Source organism: Sardina pilchardus, chromosome 18 (assembly GCF_963854185.1).
Source record: "Sardina pilchardus chromosome 18, fSarPil1.1, whole genome shotgun sequence".
NCBI lineage: Eukaryota > Metazoa > Chordata > Actinopteri > Clupeiformes > Clupeidae > Sardina > Sardina pilchardus.
Window position 1 is genome coordinate 17,375,048 of NC_085011.1, and position 23,104 is coordinate 17,398,151.

A 23,104-nucleotide genomic window follows, 5' to 3' on the forward strand; every position below is an offset into this window, starting at 1 on the left:
CTGCCTCTCTCCATCGGTCGTTCTGATTACTTTCGAGCGCGCTCATAATGCCTCTTTATTTCCGCAGGATGAAGGGCGACTGAGGTAGGAGCTGACTCCTGGTCTGCAGGACCGACGACCGCACGGCCATCTGGAGTGATTGCTGCATGGTGCGGCCTCCAGAGCAGCATCTGGCTGTGGCTCTGATGGAGAGGCCCGTTCATCCTCTCCCAGATGTGTCCCGCGGCATTCCGGGTGATCTGGAAGCCTCCATCTCCTGAGTCCAATTTAATTATCTGACTGCAACTCTCCCACACTGCAATCCGCTTGATTTTGAGGCGTCTCCCAAATGGACTACAAATATGGCCGCCTTAGCCTCCCTGCTCAGGCTGAGGACTACAGAAGAGAGCCTAGCCGGCAAAATGCGGGCAATAGGTCGATCAGCCTGTTGGCTCTGGTGGAGGTGAACAGGGGGCAATGGTGGCCCTGGGGCAACAAGAAGGCTAAGCTTTATAGTTTCCTGTTTGGACTGACGGTGGCCTTTCTGATCACAGCATCTTATGTCCTTAATGGTGACAAGAAGGGTCTTCTGCTGACCCCATCACCATACCACTTCCAGGTTGTGAGCACTACAGGACATCACGCTTATAACCTGACCTTTGTCAGAGACTATGCTAGTGTTAAAGAGGTGGTGAAGAGCATTGTAGCCAAAGTGGAGTTCAGCCGTCGAAGAGTGCCTGACCTCAAAGGACTACTGGAAAGTGAACCACATGTAAGTTTAATGTTTTTTTTTTAAAGCATAGTTTTATGTTTCCTTGCAAAATAATGAGAATTGTTTTCAAAGCATCCTCGAGCTGATGTGTCTGACCTCATTAGTGCTTGTTAGACTATTCTATTTTATTTATATTTTAAAAAAAAATAAATATTTTTGTCTTTTTGTTATTCTTTTTATTTAAATGTTTTTCTTATTACTTTCATATCTCTTTCAGTTTGGTATCTTGAACTCTCTTATTCCGTTATTACCTCCGCCAAGGAGGTTATGTTTTCATCGGGGACTGGCGTTTGTTTGTCTGTCTGTTTGTCTGTCTGTTTGTTAGCAAGATAACTCAAAAAGAAATGTATAGATTTCGATGAAATTTTCAGCGAATGTCAGAAATGACCCAAGGAAGACACGATTAGATTTTGGGAGTGATTAGTAACACCATCGTGATTCTGGAGCCGTTCGTGGTGGCGATCTGAATCGTTTAGGTTCAAATGTATGACAACCTAGGAGGAACAATACAGGCGGAGGTCTGCGCTCTCTGAGTGCTTTTCTAGTTTATATATTTTTTATTATGAATGTATTAACCTTGTCTAAAAAGCACTGTTCAAACCCAGTTGTTTTCAAATCAGCTAACGTTATATAATTAAAAGTGACATGATTAGATCACCTCCAGCCTTCACTTGACATTACTCCATAAAATGAAACCAACGTCTCTTCATTGATATTCTCCAACAGATATTCTCCGCCATCCCCCGTAAGTTCCTCACCAGCATCAAAAATCCTTGCTGGTACGAGGAGCATACTGGAAATGCCACCACGGACCCCTACGGGAAGAACGTGTACATGTACACAAGCCGCTTCCAGGCCATCTACAAATACCTGAGGAACGCTTTGAGGGAACACCTGTACGAGCACGGAGGGAAGCGGTACCGCCTGCGATGTCTCCCGTACTTCTACATCATGGGCCAGCCGAAGTGTGGCACCACGGACCTGTACGACCGCCTACGCCGGCACCCTGACGTCCGCTTCACAACTATGAAGGAGCCCCACTGGTGGACCAGAAGAAGATTTGGTAAGGAGTTAAGTTCAGTGTTAGACTGGATAAACCCAGCCCGATCTGCCGGTGCCTCCGTTACAAATCTGCGGACCCAATCACAAACTGGCTTATCCACCTGGTGCACCCAGATTGTCTGTCTGATTGGTTGAAGGACTGTTCAAATGCATACAAAGTCATTTCAACTATGCATGTTGATCACGCCTCTTGTGCAGTATAAAATACAGAGCAGGTTCCCCAGACTAATGTTCAATTTTAAAAGTGTAACTTTAGTTGAAGAATTCCTGCAGATAATGCCTCCAAACGTCAGCTTTAGCTTTGCTGATACCAAAGGCTATGCCGTTGTGATAGAAACCAAATGTGTATATAAGGTAATCATAAAAAGGTAAATACGGGGTAGGATTAACCTGGCGTAGCCAGACTTGATTTCTTATGTAACCTGTTATTTGGATGGGGTACAGGGAAGCAATGCATCAACACATAAATGGATAGGGCTAAACCGAGCAACTAAATGTGTGAATCCTGTAGGGAGAACAGCAAAAACATCCTTCTTCTTGACAAATGTCTTAATCACTGTTTTCTGTTCATCTTTTAAAGTTATTGCACTGTCAATATCTTGTGTAACAACGGAATCTAAACATCTCGCTTAGCTCCTGCCTTTTTGTTGAAAACAAAATGAGTTCAAACACATTCAGGCTGAAGTTGATGACTATGTCACTGTTGCTGATCTGGTCATCCTTGTAGAAAGTCTATACCCACATCTTTTGATTGGTTCAAACTCAACTTGTCCGGGCCTATAGACTTCTTAATGGAGGGATTCAAGACCCAAACTCAAATTTTGTGGGAGGGGGTACATTTGTGCTGATTTCTGCCATCAGAAACAGAGACCCCTCAGCTAGATAGGGTCAGATGCAGTTCTGGGAGAAGCACTCTGAGTGACAGCACCGCAGGCCTGCAATGCTGGAGATGATTTCCCCATGGAGCTGTTTTTGGTGTGACTGCACGAGAGCTGATATGAGGGGTCAGTCTGGAGGGGTGGGGGTGGGGGGTGCAGAACTGAGGAGGCCATGGTGGTGCCTTGCCTGGGCACTGCACTGATGCCTTCATCTCTGACAAACGAGGGCCACATATGTGCTCCTGAGTCCTGGGGGTGTGTGAACAGAACAGCCTCTGCTTGGTCAGCAAATCCATGCACACATGAAGAAACAAACAGAGAAGCGAGGGAGAGAGAGCGAGAGAGAGAGAGAGAGAGAGAAAGAAAGAGAAAAATTGCAAATGAAATACCAATCCTTAAATTGTGTAAGGTTCGACTGTGTCTAGGGGTGAGGTGTCATAGGGGGAAAAAATGCATACTGTACTACCTTCACAATCACTTATCTTATTGCGTGGTGCTGCTTGGTATCGTAATCAAAGTGAGAGATATACAAACACGCCAGTGCATGTACCCATAATTAGACTCACTCTGTGTACACTATATATCACAGCTGGCTTGTGTGTGATGAAATAACACACTGGGTGACTATTTATGGTCATTGACACAAGCATTTCCAAAGTGCTTGTGAAGCTGTTCTGTGATATAGTGTCTATGGAGGTGTTAAATATTTATAGGCCACTCTAACTCATGTGACTCATTTGTATTCTGCAGCCTCTAGAATCTAGGTGATTTACAGAGAGAACTCAGACTCTTTAGCCATCAAATGCGTTATCTGCCTTTTTCTGACAAGGATACATTTGGCAAATCCTTAAGTAAGTAAACACAACACGATTTTAAACGATCAACCTGGAAGATAGTGCTTATTAAAATAAACCACTTACAGTAACATATCTCTTTTTTTATGATTACTGAGTAACTTTAGGACATACTGTTACATAAATGTGTGACTTTTATTCTGAAATATAACTTTTTAGTGGTTTTGCTTGCCACTATCAGTCAAACAGGCCCATGTAGCTTTTAGGAAAACATCAAGGACTGGTGCGTTTTTTGTCATCTTCATCAGCCATGTAACAATTTACGAAATTGCCATTTTCTGCCCAGTAGTAGCAGGATAATCACATTTCATACCAGTTCTGTGACCAAGAAGCGTGAAACACTTTCAAGCTGCAAAGATCACATGGTGCTCTCCATTTGTGAATGCCCTTGTCTTTTGTGTTTGTGTGTGTATGTGTGTGTGTGTGTGTGTGTGTGTGTGTGTGTGTGTGTTTGTGTGTGTGTGTGTATGTATGTGTGTGTGTGTGTGTGCGTGTGTGTGTGTGTGTGTGTGTGTGTGTGTGTGTGTGTGTGTGTGTATGTGTGTGTGTGTGTGTGTGTGTGTGTGTGTGTGTGTGTGTGTGTGTGTGTGTCTGTGTGTGTGTCTGTGTGTGTGTGTGTGTGTGTGTGTGTGTGTGTGTGTGTGTGTGTGTGTATCTATATGAATGTATATGTGTGTACAGTATGTCTAATCTGGGGAAGCATTACTGATATGCATGACATGTTCTGTTAAGACTTTAACATTTAACTGCTACAGCAGCACAACAAGGTGTCTGGACTGATAATTTGTGAATAATGGGAGCTGCTCTACACACAGACTTGAACAGTCTGAATAGGACTGATGGGGATGAACAACGGAATGACTGAATGAGATTCCTATGACCCTACACAGGTGACTGAATGCTGATTGTCTTTCTGACTCAGGTATCATTAGGCTGAGTGATGCCTTCCAAGCCCGCTACCCCGTGAAGGACTACCTGGATCTGCTTGAACTGGCAGCGTTTCAGATTCACGACAATCTCCTGGGGAACCGATCCAAAGGTCGCACCAAGCGGGATATCATTATCGGTAAATGACATCATGATGTAAAAGTAAACAACAATGCATCAATTCCAAGCCCTTTTTTGTAGTCAAGGTGGACCCTCAGCAAAAACAAGGTTTTTTTCCCCCCCCTCGCACTTGCTGTGGAGGTGAAATCCCATGTCTTAATCCTTTAATCTGAAATGGTTAGGGGTTGCTGCAGAGTCCAAGACTGAGGCAGTGGCTGATTTGTGATCTTGTGATAAAACAGGATCACTGATATGTGGTGTGAGGATGCTGTTATAATCTGCCCAACCCTCATGACCAAGGGCACAGTGAAGGACATGACCATGCTCTTATTAGAAGATGTGTGCACTGTTGCCTACGTATTACCCATATTACTGGTACATGTTATATATATTTGTGCACTGTTGGCTGCATATTCAACTCTAAATGGTGACTGTCCAGTCCTGATCAAACCAGATTAAATTAAATCACTTTAATTGTAAAGGACATGGTGCTTGCAGTCGCAAAAGCTTACCCTGTCAACAATAACTAAGGGTGACAGGCTGTGTGAAGGAGCTCATTCCGAATTAAAGAGTAGATTTTCGACTCCATCAGCGAGAAGGTCATGCAGGTCCCAGCTCTTGCTGCTTATATTTTACCTCGTCTGGCACTGTGCTGTCTGGACTATGAATGTCGGGCTTGATTTATCATCATACTGACCACAGTGTTGCTGATAAATGGGAGACCTCATCAGGAATTTGCAGGACATCATGCTGAATACCTGCTGTGCATGTCGGAGCACTGAGTGGGGTATTATTAGATGTAGTCAGTGCAAGGCCCTCATCCAAATTCAGACTCATGTGGCTATTAGAACTCTCATCGCAGACGGAATTCATTCGTCTTCAATTGGACGATGATGCTAACAAACATCAAAGCGAGTCCTCCAAGACAAGCCTTTGAAAACTACCCTCACATCACAACCTGCCAGTGATGGGTCTACCTTCAAACAGAAAAATGCTATATGCTCGGGCATAGCGAACTATGTCCGATATCATATGATGAAATTAAATTTTAAAAATAATGGATTTTTTTATCAGCCTATTTGTTGAGTAAAGATGTGAAAGAAATGGTCATGGGACAGTGCCTTGTTTTTGTCAGGTGAGGCCAGTGCATCAACGATGTGGGACAACAATGCCTGGGTGTATTTCTACCATAATGGGACAGAGGGGGAGCCGCCATTCTTGGTGCTGGACTTCATTCATGCAGTTCAACCTGATGCCAAATTTATTGTGATGCTCAGAGATCCAGTAGAAAGGTACAGTACATACAGTATGTGTCGGCATATGAAGAGTTCAGATGCAAAATCCGTCTGACCACTTCCCTTTTAAATGAGCATTTTTTTAAAAGGCCCTTATGGGTTTTGCCTTCAGACCAGGAAGAAAGTGTATTTGAAGCGAAATTATTTGATAAAGGTGGCATTTATAGGCTTTTGCATCTGAACTTTCTATGTATTTGTTTACTTTGATTAACTTTATACTGGAATCCACTAAACTGTTACCACAATTACCATGTTTATAGAAAGTAAAAATGCTAGACATAAGATAAATTGCATGTTGTGGCATATTGTGGTCTAGGAAGTGGTGTTGTCAAATGCACCTACATCATAAAGCCACTTTGTCATATCATGAAAATCACTAAGAAAACATAGTTTAGGGGAAAAATCATTAAAACAAGCCATGTTTGTTTGTGTGGTAGGCATATTATGAGTCAGCGTCTTCCTCTGTGGTTTGGTGGAGCTGCCGTAGGTTGCAGTCAAACTGCAGGAATGTCTGACTCAGACTTCCTGTGTATGTTTTACAATATTTGAATGACTTATTGCATGTAATTAGTCCCTTTCAAGACTATTCCACAGTATATTCACAGCATCTGCATGCGCATTGAGGTTAATAAGTGTGTTTCATAAGAAATCAGAAAGCAAAGATTACGTTGGGACTTTTTTATTTGACTTATTTTTATCATATTTATTTCAAGCATACACACATACATACATAGAGTACAAATAAATACCGATAGGTTGATTGATTAATTGATTGATTGATCGATTGATTGATTGTTCCCTAAACCAAAGAGTCTGTCCTGGCTCGTGTTCAGCTCCCCTCCTGGTGCCCGTTTGTGTTGCGCTGCCTCTCGGGAGTTGCTCTGTGTCTGCTCTCCCACGCCGTGCTCATGTCTGCTGTGTGGCTTTTGTCCTCCTCCTCCAGACTCTACTCTGATTACTTGTACTTCGGCCTGGCCAACAAGTCCGCGGAGGACTTCCACGAGAGGGTGTGCGAGTCCCTGCAGCTGTTCGAGACGTGCCTGTCTGAGAGCTCCCTGCGCTCCTGCGTCTACAACACCTCCCTCAATATCGCCATGCCCGTGAGTTAGCCTGCAGTCTGTTTGATGGGGGACACATCACCTCTTTAAAAAAAAAAAAAAAAAAACGAGGCTGCCTGCTTAATGAACTGTACTCGTGTTTTCCCTTTTAAATATGCACTTAGTACACCATCCAGCTAAATTAAAGCCAAGTGGGATTGTCGTCGGTTCATTGGCCAGAGAGAGAGAGGTCTACTTGTCACAGCCTTTAGGGGCTAATGTCCCTTGTGTCGGTGGCTTCCTGAGAAGCGGCTGTGTCTCACTGACACAAAAAAAAACACAGCTCCAGAATTGGCCTGAGCTGAAGTGTGAAGTCGTTCGGCGGTGTAAGTCTTGACACATTAGGAGGTTTGTGCTAGATGGAGCCAGTCGAGAAGAACGTGATTAACATGGATGGGGCCAACTGGTCACACCTCTGCTGTCGTATGTCTAAGAAACGAGGGGCGCTGCCGATAATGCCTCATTAGAATCATTTAATTGAAAAGAAACAGGCCGAGATCAGGAGTCTGTCCGGAACGAAGATATGTTATTTATAATGGGCCTTAATGCGTTAGCTCAGCGCTAAATGGCTCCTTAGTAAGCTCCCGTTGTCTCCATTGGGCTGGAATGCCTTGGACTCAGGTGACATGAGTCAGAATAATGACCCACTGCTCTCTTGTCTGTGTCTGACGCCATGGTGCTCAGTGATGGCCCATTAGTGTCCCCTCATGGAACATGCCCAAACAGCTTGGCCCTGCTTCAGAGCGGTAGATTTGATGCATCTCGAGAGGGCAGGGAACTTCACTGGACTTCATTTGCTAAAGTGTTTTTACATGGATCGTACCAGCTGCAGTCTGGGTCGCTTTGGCCAGAATTTGGATACATTTATGGCATCAAAACACAGCCGAAGGCCTCTGGTGGTTGACAAACATGTTCCACATAATGACATACTGTAAGCCTTTGCTCATGAACACAGATAACTCTGAAAACTGCCTGGCATGTAGAGGCCATGTAGAGGGGGAATCTTTTAAGGATAGCCTTTGGTGCACTCTGCTGGCTGGTGGTGGAAATTAGACAAATGAAAGGGGACCCCTTGTGGCCATAGAACTATACAGCTGTTCGAGCATTTCAGACTGATATTTTACTGATTCTATCAGTATTTTGAATTATCAGCTGTTGTTACTGTAATACAAGGCCACCAGGAATAACATTTGAAATGTGATCTCACTGTTTTTTTCCTAAGGGTAACCTTTTCCTAAGTTAGGAGAAACAGGTGAAATCTCAATAAGAGCTGAAAAACAAAAGACAAAAACAAGACATTTTTGACACAATAAACTAAAATCTACAGACATTATTTTGTGTGGTTGGTCTTTGACATTTACCATAGCCTGTTTCTCTCTGTTTCCTTCCAGGTAAGACTACAGGTTGGCCTGTACATAGTGTTTTTACTGGACTGGCTGTCAGTGTACAGCAAAGAGCAGATCTTAGTGCTTCGCCTGGAGGATCATGCAGCCAACTGCAAAAAAACAATGCACAAAGTCTTCAAATTCCTCAGTTTAGGTAAGACCCAAACATCATCATTTTTGGATGATACACAACTTTTAGCAGAAGTGCCATACTTGTTTTGAGACTGTAATTTTGTTCTTGCTCACAGTCCTGCCAATTAGTATGATTGAACATTTGTGTAAATGTGTGTCTGTGGATTGTACAACGCAGGACCTCTATCACAAGAGAAGGAGGCTGAAATCACCAAGAGTCCAGCTTCCAACACCAGGAGACAAGCTGACCTTAACCTGGGACCCATGTTGCCTGTGACTAGGGACCTCCTCCAGCAGTTTTACTGGCCATTCAACCAGAGACTAGCCAAGATGCTTCAAGACAAGGCCTTCCTATGGACCCAGTCCTGAGAGGAGGGACCAGTCTGTCCTTGGAACAGCAGTTCTGTAAAGATGGCTTTTGGGAGACCTCCAAGTGGAGACACTCCACTGTGACAGAGATGCAAGACGCTTCTAAAGACAAAAATAAATCCCTATTATTATAGGGTTGAATGGATACCTGGAGACTCGGACTCAGAATGTTGAAGCCCCACTTTTGTCCTTAACCAGAGTCTCGAGAGCTAGCAACTCAGCCTTCATGAGGTTCTAATGAATGGCTAAAGCTGTCAAATTCAAGAAAGGCCCTTGGCAGAAAATAATTGAATGTCTCTCTATAATTGAATTTCCAAACTGCCTCTGCAGCAAGTGAAATGCACAAAAGGTGTTCTGATGAGTGGGTACTTGAGCAGAGAAATTTGCCTCTACTTATGTGACCTTTGCTGTTTTTGTATTGGTGAGGATATAGATAAAATGAGAAATACCATGGGAAATATCATAATTAACTCAAGGTGAATATCAGAATCGTAAAGGAGTAGTGTGTTTTGGGTCTATATTTGCTTCTTCTGAAATGAGTTGTTATGTGTAACGTCAACATAAAGTCAGTGCTGTTTACCATTCACCATGCCTTTCATGCATAGTAATACATTTTTAAACTGATGCACAAATTAACATGTGTACAATAACATCCATTCCTGTCATGTCATTCTGAAAGTGTTCTGTCAGTAGGTCTATAAGCCACATTTAGCTGATTACCTGGTATGATACTCATAGGGGAGACAAGTATATAAGTGCAGGTAACTTTATTTGTACTCTTTTGACTTGTTTATAGGTTTTTCATTGGTTGAATATACTTACGCATTTATGGGTGATTGCATTATACTGACCATGGGAAATAATGATAATTCAACTGATAGATAAGGTGTATCTGCTGTTTGCACAAAAATCTCACAGGGAGAATACTACTAGTCGAGTTTGACTTATATAGTTCAACAGACGAATGGTGTGTGAGACAAATATAACATTACATTAAGCTGATGTAGTTGCCTTCTGACCAGAGGTGGACAAGTCCAGCTTCAGAAAGTAAAAATCCAACCATGTTGAAGAGTTACAGTAGTGTTGCTGAGTTGTGCTAATTAGAATCAGCTGGTTTAAATGAACGGTTGTCACAGATATGTGGTAGGACTTTTACTTTCTGAAGCTGGACTTTTCCACCTCTACTTCTGACACGATGTGTACAGTATGTGTGTGTTTGGTGTGATATGGTGCGGTATGGTGTGGTGTGGTGTGTGGGGTGTGTGTGTGGTGTGATATGGTGTGGTATGGTGTGGTGTGGTGTGGAGTGTGGCGTGTGTGTGCATGCGTGCGTGCGTGCGTGCGTATGTGTGTGTGTGTGTGTGTGTGTGTGTGTGTGTGTGTGTATGTGGTGTGGTGATGGTGTGTGTGTGTGTGTGTGTGTGTGTGTGTGTGTGTGTGCGTGTGCATTCATACACAGCCATTATGTGGGTAGCGTCACGTTCAAGGTAAGCACTTATTGTTCGCATACTGTATATGTCATCCTCAAATTGACATTTCATTTTCAAATGACATATTATATTATTAGAATTTTACTGTGGGCAGAAAACAGGACCTCAATAGGACACTCTATAATATGTTACGATTGTAAACAGCAAATTGTCATAATTTTGATAGAAATGATGGATATCTGAAACATATAGGCCAGAAGAATATAGCTGACCTGGTCGAACGTTTCACAGAGGAAATACTTCAGATATGCATCAAACTAGAAACGGAAGAAACAGACTACCAACAAACAAAAATATTGTTTACACAAATTTCACCTTATACTAAACAGTAGATTTTTGTTTCAGATGCCCACTCCAACACACTAATAACATTGGAAGTGTAGACATCTAAGAATTACCAATGACCAGTTGCCATGAAACACCCCCCCCCCCTAAATAATGATATTCCAAATAGGTTTAATACTTACAGTAGGCCTGAACAAAGTGCTTACCCTGGTGTGAAACTACCCATATACTGTACCTGCAGTGATGCCTGTGCTAACCTGAACAGAAGGGCCTAATAGTCCTTGTAGGTGATCGTCTACATGTCTGTGCAGGGTTATCAGCCTCTCTCTGGTCAAGAAAGAAATGTTCATGTGACCGATGTCATTGTCCTTGCCCAGGCCTTTTGTCAGTGTCTGCATCACCTTTGACCTGTGACTTCTCTCTGTCCTTTGGGGCCATTAAATCTGCCAAATTGTACCCCCTTCTACAGTATCTCTCTCTCTCTTTCTCTCTCTCTCTCTCTCTCTCTCTCTCTCTCACACACACACACACACACACACACACACACACACACACACACACACACATATATATATACACACCCACACACACAAAATATTGATGTAAATAGCAAGCGCCATTTTTACCACTCTAATACATCATAAATGTCCCTGAACACTTTAATTCTACTTCCTGCTATCTGTCCCTGTACATCTTCCTGTCACAGGAGGTAAGCAGGACTGTTTGACATTTACTTAATGTGGGTTTGTCTTTTGAATCCAGTAACACTTCCTTTTACATGGGTTTTCTTGCCATATGATTGAGTTTGCACTTTTTGCATTGAAGGGAGAAAGAAGCACGAGAAATTACTGCAGTATTTCTTTGTGTGAACACAGCCTATTAAAGCTCCTCTCTTGCGAACCTTTCAAATGCCATTACTTGCAGGGAAATGACTGAGGTCATTGATATGTGTGCCACATCTACATGTTGAATGTTGATTTGTGTAAACAAACAAATGTGTTTGACATTTAATGCTCAATTAAAAGGTGTGCACTAAAAAAAACCTAACATTGGAATTTTGATGTCTTCTTGGTGAAATGACCAATTCTCACACCAGGGGGCAGCACCTCCACAGCACAATTCCTTCAAACTATGCAGTGTGGTTTATACATGGACTGGAGTAATGCATTGTCTGGCATATTCCCCCTCTATACATCATTACTGCTATTGCTACATTTGACTTGTATGCCTGCACTGTGTATTTGCAATGTCAGTCTGAGCACTTAATCAGATTGGGATGGAAGCACACTTTACATTCTTTGTATTGTGTGCCTGTGCCTCAAGAGAGGAGGAAGAGCTCAGACTTGTCCAGACTCATCAGTTTCTGTCCTCTCTCACACACCTTGTCCTTGGTCTTTAATAGCAAAGCAGAGGCACAGCATTTAAGTGGAGCAAAGATGCGTTTGCAGCACAAGAAAGATGACTTCAGGGAGATGGCGAGATTCTTTTGTAGTTGATGAAAGCCTGCCCGTGACAGCGGCACTTTTGATCCATTTTAATAAGGAAGAAGCTTAGGAGCCGAGGATGCACTCACCCAATTAACAGAGAGACGAAGGATAGAGACGCAGGGACACTCCGGAGGTCACCTTTTGAAAGTACCTTCACTTTCTCAAACACGGCAGAGGACAGGCTACGGATGAGGAATCTTTCCAGCAAGTTCATGAATATTTTAACTAACTACAGCAGTTTAAGGAGATGTTATAGAAGCTTGTTATATTTGTGTGAGAGAGAGAGCGGATATGTACAGAACGAATCAGATTTTCTACAGATGCTTCAACCTCACCTTCGGACAGTTGCTTAAGAGCCACAAGGATTTACTGTGGATAGAATACTGCAAAGGTGCTTCAAATCTAGCTTAGGCCTACTTGAAACTACTTACGTTTTGATGGATACTAATGTTTTTGAAGGGGAAAATATTTTTCATGTGCTATTGCAATGGTTTACCCTGCTTGCCTCTGGGGAAAAACAGCTAGACCAGCAACACCAGCTAAAATGACCAACTGAATGACCATCAAAAGCTGGGTAAACCAGCTGAAAGTATGTTTTTGCAAGGGTTTTGCTGGTCTAGCAGGTCAACCATCATAGTGGTGGTCAAACAAGTTCATTAACAAGCTGTTCAACCAGCAAACCACCTTAAGCTGGTCAGACTGTTTATTTAGATAGAAATGCCCTGAAAATAGCATGTTTCATTCATTACTCTGGCCATGATTAAAACGTGCATATATTTGCTTATTCGTACAAAATATATATTTGTTTACTTTGATTAACTTTATATAATCCACTAAACTGTAACAACAATTGCTATCCTTTGTAGCACGTAAAAATGTCAGACATAGGATAAACATAAGATTGACATTGTGGTCTAGAAGGTACCGTTGCGCACACATACACACACATCAGAAAGCCATTTTGTCGTATCATGAAAATTACTAAGAAAACCGATTAGGGGAAAAATAATTAAAACAAGCCATATTTGTTTGTGTGGTAGGCATACTATGAGTCAACGTCATCCTCTTTGGTTTGGTGGAGCTGCCGAAGGTTGCTGTCAAACTGCAGGAATGTCTGACTCAGTCTTTCCTGTGTATGTATGCTGTCCCTGACGGGACAAATCAAAATCACCCAAAATACGAGATGTCCTAGGTTGTACACAACCTAACTTTTTAGCAGAAATGCCATACTTATGTTGAGACATTTTATGTCATTGTATTCTTGCTCACAGCCCTGTCATTTTGTATGACTGCACAATTGTGTAAATGTGAGTCTGTGGATTGCACACCTCAGGACCTGTGTCAGAAGAGAAGGAGTCCAGCTAACAACAGGAGACAAGCTGACCTTAACCTGGGACCCATGTTGCCTGTGGCAATGGGACATCCTCCAGCAGTTTTACAGGCCATTCAACCAGAGACTAGCCAAGATGCTTCAAGACAAGGCCTTCCTATGGAGCCAGTCCTGAGAGGAGGGACCAGTCTGTCCTTGGAACAGTAAGTCAAATCCAGTCAAGTCAATTTTTATTACCCCACAGGGGGGAATTGAGTTGCAGCCAGGTGATAAGAACACAACCAATGACGCAACACACAAATTAATAAATAACAATGAAGACAGCACAACACAGATAGACAAGGACCAGTACATAAAGTAAAACACTGCAAGATCATTCCACGGAGAGGCCAACATGAGCAATAGTCCAAAAGTACAGTGCAAAAAAAGCATTTAAGTGCAATAGTGACATACAGTAATTTGTGCAAATTCAGTATGTTAATTGCAGTACAGAAAGGCCTTCCTATGGAGCCAGTCCTGAGAGGAGGGACCAGTCTGTCCTTGGAACAGCAGTTCTGTAAAGATTGCTTTTGGGAGACCTCCAAGTGGAGACACTCCACTGTGACAGAGATGTAGTCAAGACAAAAATAAATCCCTCTCATTAAAGGACTGTATGGATACCTGGAGACTCTGATTCGGAATGTTGAAGCCCCACTGCTGTCCTTCACAGAGAGTCTCGAGAGCTAGCAACTCAGCCTTCAAGAGATTCTAATGAATGGCTAAAGCTGTCAGATTCAAGAAAGCTCCTTCATGGCAGAAAATAATTGAATGTCTCTAAAATTGAATTTCCAAACTGCTTCTGCACAAAAATGCACAAAAGGTGTTCTGATGAGTGAGTACTTGAGCAGAGAAATTTACCTCTACTTATGTGACCTTTGCTGTTTTTGCACTGTAAAAAATGATCTCACCAATAAGTTATGATAACTTGCATATTTCATTTACTCAGACATAAAATAGTAATTTATGAACTTTCAACTCAATTGTTTGAGTTTTCAGTCTTCCAATTTACAGCCGTAAGTTACTTCAATGAATCTCAAATACCAGGTGGTTGAATGAACTTGCAATTTTAAATTGAGTGGGGTACAACTTTTGCAAATTGAGGGAGGACAGGTATTTGCGCATGTGCGAGTCGCGAGACAACTGCAAGCCTCGAGTGGACGTCGTTGAAGTTTACGCGCCAGCCTAGCCAAAACCAAATTTCAAATTTCAGTTAAAGCTTCAATTCAGACGAGACGAGTCGGGTTGGCTTAAAGAAGGCCGAATTTGGTAAGTGTTTCTGTTTTCTTTTGAAGCCTACAGTACAATGTGTGTTGATGATGAAGCCAATATAATGTGATTAACGTCAGCTGTCGTTACTGTTTGACTTCACGTTATGCACTGTGAAGTCCGGTAATTTCATTTTAGCGAGGCATTTTTTCTTAGCATTTCTCAGCCTAGTAGCCTATACGTGCAGATTAGTGGTGGAAATTGCTCTGCAAACAGTAGGTGCAGCTGGGTTTTGCTGTTATTCATACATGAGCATGATTAATCATACAGATAAACTTTTATGGACAACGTACATTCTGCACAATTGGTCTTTGGTTCAGTGGTGGCTGCTAGCTAGTTAGCAAGGTCCATCTACAGTAAGTTAACTACCCAATCATTTCGTTGGTCGTTCGGGCTGGGGTTTACTTGCAGGTGCCCATATGACAGGTGCCTAAAAGCCGTTAGCTGCCAGGCATGGTGGCAGTACGCACAAACTAGCTGCTCGTTTACTGAAATAATTGCGTTAGCTAGTGCTATATCTGCCCGTGTTGTGTATGTGATAAGTTTGAAATGAAACAGAGCAATCTTTTAATGTAGATTGTCTAACCAAGGAAAACTAAGACATTCCTATTGAAAATAACTATTCTGAAACTACTAATAACCTAGGACTGGTGAACAGAACACACGGTAGCTAATGAGTTTGCTATATTTTTGAATTTTGAGACGCATTAAAAAGGACACGTCAACGGTTATTTATACTCAAAATAATGAGTTGAAACAGTTAAGAAATCCAATTTGTTAGACTTTTGTTTACACTTGCCACTCTGACTCTTAAGAATCCTTGCTGTTTTCTACACTTTCTTTAAAAAAATACCCTCTAAATGAATTAAACCTTTTTTCTCCTCCAATTCTCCTCAGGCCGAAGTGCTCCACAATGCTGTTGCGAGTTGTCCTTTCTGAGACCGAGATCAGGCGTCTTTCCATCGAAATCACTCCCCCTAATGTTGAGGAACTATGCCAGGTATTACGTACAAAACTTGGCCTGATAGGTGGATTTATTTTGCAATTTGAAGACCCTGCGTTCAAGGATCAGCTGACCAACCTGACCGACATCCAAGACCTTCCTGAGGAGCGAGCAACATTGAAAGTGCTCTTCACAACTGATGAAGTTCTTTCGGATTCCACATTGGATACAGCCAGCCTTCCATCTGTCAGTGATGGGGAATCTGACTCACAGCAATGGCCTGAGCCCTTCCTGATTCCAGAGTTCTCCCATGATGTTGAACTCACACTGCAAGAAGCAAATGGAAGATATGCAAAGGATGGATCTGTGATGGTGGTTCCTAAAGGTATGAAAACTGATATCCTGGACACACTTGCTGACAGCATGTCAAAGATTAGTCCCTGTCCGGAGAGGCAGCACTATGAGAATGTTGCCAAAGCGCTTGTGGAGAAGCATCCCAGTCTCAAAGAGCCAGGATCTGGAAAGGGTTGGTACGGCTGGTTCCACAGCCTGAAGTTTAAGCTTGGAAACTATCGGCAGAAGTTAAGTGCAGCTGGATGTCCAGAGGTGAGAGTCAACAAAAGAAAAGGAGAAGATGCCAAGGGACCATATTTGAAGAAGTCAAAGAAGGGCGAGCTACACTACTGTCCAGATCCCCCTGAAGGACTGAGTGCTGCAGACATGGAAGAAAAGCGGAGGATGATTGAGGTACATCGTACATGCACATCAAACATGCAAATCATTCCTGTCTAATATTGCTGCATACATACCTGCTTATAGTAGATTGACTACCTACACTTTGCTCTTGTGTCTGTGAAGCCTACTATTTTGTCTTAGTATGTGTCCTTTGTGCTTGTGCAACTAATTTCAGGTGGAAGTTCTGAAAAAAGACCCAGATCACAAGCAGATAGATGAGTTGATGTCTGCCACGTTTTCCAAGCGCAGAAAGGAGATTGTAGGGGATCAACCTCTCATCGGGGATGTAATGGCAAAATGGCCTGCCATGTTCTGTGAGAGACAGGTAAAACAATAGACAACGCTGAGCTGAGATCAATAACTTAATCCAATTTTGTTTGAATGGATATCAGTGTGTGAGCTGGTTACATTTGAGTCTTTTGTGCATTATTTCCATGTCTGATACTGTACTGTTTTTTCGGTGGCATGAATGTGCATATGGAATGGAATGTGCCAATTGTCTAGTATAATCGAGTGGATGAAAGCCTTTCACAACAGACAACCTAAGCTTATGGTGATATCTTTTGAGTATTTGTTCTGTAAGCTCTTAAACGTTGTCTCTCTTTGTCTCCTCAGGTTCGGGCAGAGTTTAAAAGAATTGTAGGCATAGACCTTCTTGAGTCGTTCCTCGACGGACTTGATGACCTGGTGCCAAGACTGCTGGAAGTGTATAAAGCTGCGACCAAGTCTGGGAAGAAGCCGGCACTGAAAGCCATTTTGGACTGTCTGAAGAAAGATGTAAGTGGATGAGCTGAGAATTTTGAAATTGGGCACCAGTTCTTATGTTTACAATAAAATCTCAACACTGCTTATTTCTGTAGGATACAAATGAAAGGAGAAGGACTGCTGCTCTGCTGGGTCTGCCACACTACCTATCCGAAGAGCCCTCGGACATCATCAGGATGTGTGACGTAAGATGTTTTTGTCATGCATATCTGAAAACATGTCAAGGTTTATGATGACTGAGACTTAAGTACAGTAACTTTGCAGAGCATTTATGTCTTGACCTAAACATTCACACAATTACTTTTTGCTTTTCAAGGCCCATGGTGAGACTCTAGCTGAAGCCATGAAGGGTATACAACTTGGCCTACTGATAGGCTATGAAGGTGACAATCAAGACGCCTTTCCATGTGAGGTGTTCAGTGTAGCAGTTGTGGTTGAGGAGACTGTTGTCCTTCACAACTTTGAGGATGTGTCATCCAGCTTCACCATGCTTTTGGGGATCATCTACTGCATAAACCTTGAGTATCCACGAGCCATGAAGTATTCTTTTGAGTTCCTTCAAAGGGTGGTGATGAAGATCAAACCAGATCAAGCCTCTGCCAGAGTCCACAGCTTCCGAAACAAGCTCCTAAGGTATGAACTGTAAACCATGCTCCACTCGGAATTGGGACAGAATGCATTTTTATTTTGTTTCTTTTGACAAGTTGAAGGGGAACTCACTTAAGCAAAAAGGAAAGGAAAAGCCCTGATATTCGTTGTTGGACTTTGTTGGACTGAATACATTTCATGCATGTTAAATAACAGGGTCAAAGTATGCTTCAGGTATTCAAGTTTCAAGTATTTGAAGTCAACCAGGTGAAATCTGGAGTTTGTTTTTGAGCTGAATCAGGTTCAGCACAGCTTGTGAATCACATCCAAATTAGTATCATGAACGTGTTTTTTTTTTTTACTTTTATTTTGTTTTTATATATATACTGTATATATAAACAGCTTTTTGATGGTGGCAAATTGTAAAAGTATTCTGGTTCTGTGTGATGCTGTTAACAGGTTTTAAATGTTAACATTTAATATTTCAATCTTGTGTAGTCCGGGGGTATAATTTGCTGTGCTAGTATTTTCATCCCTCATTGAAGAGTTGTGTATCACAACAAATATTGAAGCAAGAACAAACTGCTGCTGCACTGTTCATAAGTGTTGTATGTGTAGCTTATTGTATCTTGACATTGTATTGTATTTTAATAAATAAATAAAAAATACTAGATTTGTGTTGTGAAACAAGGCATTTTTTAACATAATCCTAACTTGTTAAGATAATTCATAGACATTATTTAATTGAAATTACAACGTTGAACCCACTTATTAGAATAAGTGGACATAATGCATATTGATGAATAAAACACTTTTTTAGCGCAAATTATAAAGTTAACATCACTAATGTGGATAAGTGAACAGAATGCTAATAATTGAGTTCACTTTATTTTGAACTTAAAAAGCAAAGTTGAAACAACACTAACTGTACAGTCATGTTGACTTACAGAAGAAAATTCAAAGCTTAACAAAACTTACAATAATGAGTTAAAGTAAAATAATAATCCATTTTGTTTGAACTTGAAGTTTTGAGGCAGCTGCTTAACTTATGATTTTAAGTAGAACCAAGTAGATATTTTTTACAGTGTGCGAGGAAGGAAGATAACAGGAAACCATGGGAAAGATAACACAACCATGGCTAATATCATAATTAACTCAAGGTCAATATCATAATTGTAAAGGAATGGTGTGCTTGGGTCTATATTTGCTTCCTCTGAAATGAGTTGGTATGTGTAACGTCAACAAGTGCTGTTTCTTTACAATGCCTTTCATGCATAGTAATTCATTTTACACGGATGCACAAACACGCGTGTACAATCATCGTACTTCGGCTTCATATAGTCATTCATATAGTCATTATCAGCCTCTGGTACCTTCCTCTCTTTCTCTCTCTCTCTCTCTCTCTCTTTCTCTCACACACACGCACGCACGCACGCACGCACGCACGCACGCACGCACGCACGCACGCACGCACGCACGCACGCACACACACACACACACACACACACACACACACACACACACACACACACACACACACTTTATTTCCACTTCCTGCTATCTGTCCTTGTGCTTTTTCCTGTCACAGGAGGTAATGGATTCAGTAACACTTCCTTTTACAGTACATGGGGCTCTCTTGCCATATGATTGAGATTGCACTTTTTGCATTGAAGGGACAAAGAAGGGAGAAAGAAGCGCGAGAAACTAGTGCAGTATTTCTTTGTGCGAACACAGCCTATTACGTAAAGCTCCTCTCTTGTGAACCTTTCAAATGCCATTACTTGCGGGGAAATGACTGAGGTCATGTGTGCCACATCTACATGTTGAATGTCGATTTGTGTAAACAAATAAATGTGTTTGACATTTATTGCTCAATTACTGTAAAAGGTGTGCACTAAAAGAAACTAACACTGAAATGTTGGTTCTTGATGAAATTATAAATCCTCACACCAGGGGGCAGCACCTTCACAGTGCAATTCCCTAAAACTATGCAGTGTGGTTTATACAGTATATGGGGTAATGCATTGTCTAGCATATTCCCCCTATACATCATTATTGCTATTGATACATTTCACTTGTATGCCTGTGCTGTATACAATGTCAAGATGAAGCACTCTTTGTATTATGTCTGTGTGTATGAGTCACTTTACACAGTCACTTTACCACTACCCCAGAGGATTAGTGGCCTACACAAGCAATCTAGTAAGGATGGTGTTGTAAATACTGATGAACCTGAGGACCCTTCACAAATGTCTAACCTTGTGTATGTAGCAATATTTCAACACAACAGGAAGCTTGTAGAAAACAAAACACCCAGGTGAGTGTTCCATTGGAGGAATGTGATTTCATAAATTCATATTCTGTATTGAATGAATGCTATGAAAGAGCTTTTACGTCCATTATTGAAAAATGGCTTTTTGAGCCAGGAATTTGGCCTTGATTATGGCATATATGCTGATGGCAAGTTTTCTGACATTAAGACGTTTACAGGCATTCAAATAAAAATCAATCTAAGAGATTTAAGTGAATTCCATTTCTCTTTCATTAACAGAATGCTTTATGAGGCACTGGATGCCACTTTTGATTTGTATAATGTTCAAATGAGTTCACTCTGGTATACAGATGGACATGCCCTGGTTGCGTAATGATTGGTGATGCCCACTCATAATGGAGAACTTTGATCATGGTAGGTATGAACTTTGATCTCAGTAGGTACAGTATATACTAGTTGTACACCTTCATATCATTCTGATCAGGTCTATTTACTTCAAAAAAAGTTTGTTTATTCCCATTAAGTCACGACAAGCTGTTCGCTCACTGGACAGAGAAAGCAAAGGCTGTTCTGCTAAGGGAGAACGTGCTTGTATACAGACAGAAGGAACAAACTGAAGATGAAGTTAAGGTCAGGCCAGGCCAGGCCAGGCCAGTGTTCACTTTAAACAATATTGTGAATACTGAGAGTCCAGAATTTGCTTGAGCTAAAGTGTGAAGTTGATAAGTGGAGAGAGAAACTGCTTGCCAAATACACTGATACTTCTTAATTGGTTGTGTTTGGTTCCTAAGTTTTTGGACATTTGAAAATCAGTTTAATGGGAAGACTGCTAGACGGGCACCAAAATACTAGGCATGTCATTTCTACAGTAATGGGCCTTAGAGTTTCAACACCGAATGGCTCCTTGCCTGATTATCTCAATTGGGCTTGAATGCTGTAAACTCAGGTGACATGAGTCAGGTTAATGGCCCACTGCTCTCTTGTCTGTGTCTGACGCCATGGTGCTCAGTGATGGTTCATTAGTGTCCCCTCATGGAACATGGCCGAACAGCTTGGCCCTGCTTCAGTTGGGCTTTTTTTGCTGCATCTCGAGAGGATAGAGGACGCATTTTCCAAAGCGTTTCTACATGGATGGTCCCATCTGGAGCCTGGGTTGCTTTGGCCAGAATGGAGTACATTTGCTGCATCAAAAATATACTGGAAAGCTCTGGTGGTTGACAAGCATGACATCAATCTTTGAGAACACTAATAAGAAAATGAGCTGTTTACTGGAAACTCCCAGTAGAGGGGGAATGCCATGGTGAAACTCTTGTATAACTATAACAAACTTTAGTGCACTCTGCTGGTTGACTGTGGCAGTGAGAAATTCTTCTTGTACAGCATTTTCAGGTCATTTGTCTCTCCTGACTTGCAAACTGACTGTCGCAAGTGAAATCCACAAAAGGTTGGCTACTTCTTTTGGCTACTTCTCTGAGGTATCAGATATTCCTCATGCAGGAACTTTGTTGTTGTATTTATATTGGTGATGAATTACTGTAAGATAATATGAGGAACAATCACTGTGAGAAACACAATCGGGATTGACATATGTTTCATTTTAAGTCTGGTCATAGCATAAACATTTAGTTCTTGCTTACGTACATTGTACCATTCAACATTACTTCCATCCAAGTTTTCCTCTCAAACCATATGCATTTGAAGTCTCCTGAATTCAGCAACCCTTACTTTCCCCATGGTGTTCTCTTGTCATATGATTGAGATGGCACTTTGCATTGAGGAAAGAAATATATACAATAAGCTATTATGCATCTTTGTGTGAACACAGCCTATTAAAGCCCATTTCTTGCCAACCATATCAATGTCAATACTTACAGGGTATAAATGAGGATAAATCTATTTGTGTATTGCACCTACATTTTTAATGTTAATGAACACATCTGTTTTTCATAAAAGAATGCCATTTCTATGTTGTCATGTCCTCTTCAAATGTCAGCGCTAATCCTTGTTTCTTCATGGTGTAATGGGCATGCAGATACCCAGCAGTTTCACTCCAGGGGGCAGCACTGTCACACTGAACTTCCCTCAAACCCTGCAGTGTGGTTTTATATGGAGTAATGCATTGTCTGGCATATCCCTCTCTATACATCATTAGCGCTGTTGCCAGATTTGGCTCATATGCCTGCACATTGTAGTATTTGCCATGTCAATTTGAGCACTAACTCAGATTGGTCATAGTGGGGAGATAACTTGTTCAGATGTCCTTACAAAATGCACCAGGTTCATCCAAGGGATTCATACAAAACAAATCCTTCACCTTTAGAGCACACAGCTTTGTATTTTAATAGTCATTGTCAATATTATAGCCGCCATTTGAGTCCTCAGTAATTGAAGAAAATATGGAGTGTTCACCTTAAAATACTATACCAAGGTCACAAAAGATTTTCTGCAGTTCTGAATTCAGCCAAGTGATTGTTTACAGCCCTGGAGCCCTGGGCAGGAGTGATGAGACCAGCTGATAGACTCCCAGCTCAAGGATGTGCCACTGAAAATTTAGATAAGACAGGCACTGTGTGTGTGTGTGTGTGTGTGTGTGTGTGTGTCTGGTGGGAGGGGGTGGTGGAAACATCCTTTGCCTTTGCATGCTTTGGTGTGTGTTGTGTGCCTCTATGCACGTACCCATGAGAAGAAGAAGAAAACACAGTCTAGCGGAGTGTCTTCTCTCACACACTTTGTCCTCAGTCTTAATAATTAGACAGACATAACATTTAGTTGGAGCAAAGCGTGGAACATTTGCAGCTCAAGAGGACATCTTCAGGGATGCTGTTGATGAAAGTCTTACTATGAGCAGTTCATTGGATCCTTTTTTTAAATAAGATTTAGGAACTTTGGAGTCAGAGACGCACTCACCCAATTAACAGGGAAACGTTGGACAGAGACAAAAGGCCACTTCAGAGGTCACCTTTTGAAAGTGCCTTCACTTTCTCAAACACTGGAGACTGAAGAGGATACGGATGAGGAATCTTTCCAGCAAAGC

At 41.7% G+C, this 23,104-nt stretch overlaps 2 protein-coding genes across 2 annotated transcripts in view; both read left to right on the plus strand.

The window, feature by feature from the left end:
* Positions 1–11,240, plus strand: part of chst15 (carbohydrate (N-acetylgalactosamine 4-sulfate 6-O) sulfotransferase 15) — a 30,958-nt gene extending 19,718 nt beyond the window's left edge. The window contains exons 2-8 of the mRNA XM_062519708.1: positions 68–751; positions 1,478–1,814; positions 4,468–4,611; positions 5,728–5,884; positions 6,831–6,987; positions 8,376–8,523; positions 8,680–11,240. Of these exons, the coding sequence (XP_062375692.1) occupies positions 329–751; positions 1,478–1,814; positions 4,468–4,611; positions 5,728–5,884; positions 6,831–6,987; positions 8,376–8,523; positions 8,680–8,870 (1,557 nt within the window). The 5' untranslated portion in view covers positions 68–328 and the 3' untranslated portion in view covers positions 8,871–11,240. The remainder of the gene's footprint in view (positions 1–67; positions 752–1,477; positions 1,815–4,467; positions 4,612–5,727; positions 5,885–6,830; positions 6,988–8,375; positions 8,524–8,679) is intronic.
* Positions 11,241–12,688: 1,448 nt separating this feature from the next.
* Positions 12,689–17,856, plus strand: LOC134064482 (uncharacterized). The gene is made up of 7 exons (XM_062520406.1): positions 12,689–12,706; positions 13,466–13,665; positions 15,665–16,457; positions 16,621–16,770; positions 17,061–17,222; positions 17,306–17,395; positions 17,527–17,856. The coding sequence occupies exons 1-7, from the start codon at positions 12,689–12,691 to the stop codon at positions 17,854–17,856; spliced, it is 1,743 nt and encodes a 580-aa protein (XP_062376390.1).
* The last annotated feature ends 5,248 nt before the right edge of the window (positions 17,857–23,104 follow it).

Bases quoted from the DNA above. Each gene is read 5' to 3' on its own strand.
- LOC134064482 (XM_062520406.1), top strand. The intron at 16,458-16,620 runs GTACATCGTACA...AACTAATTTCAG, and splicing joins AAAAGCGGAGGATGATTGAG to GTGGAAGTTCTGAAAAAAGA. The intron at 17,396-17,526 runs GTAAGATGTTTT...TTGCTTTTCAAG, and splicing joins ACATCATCAGGATGTGTGAC to GCCCATGGTGAGACTCTAGC.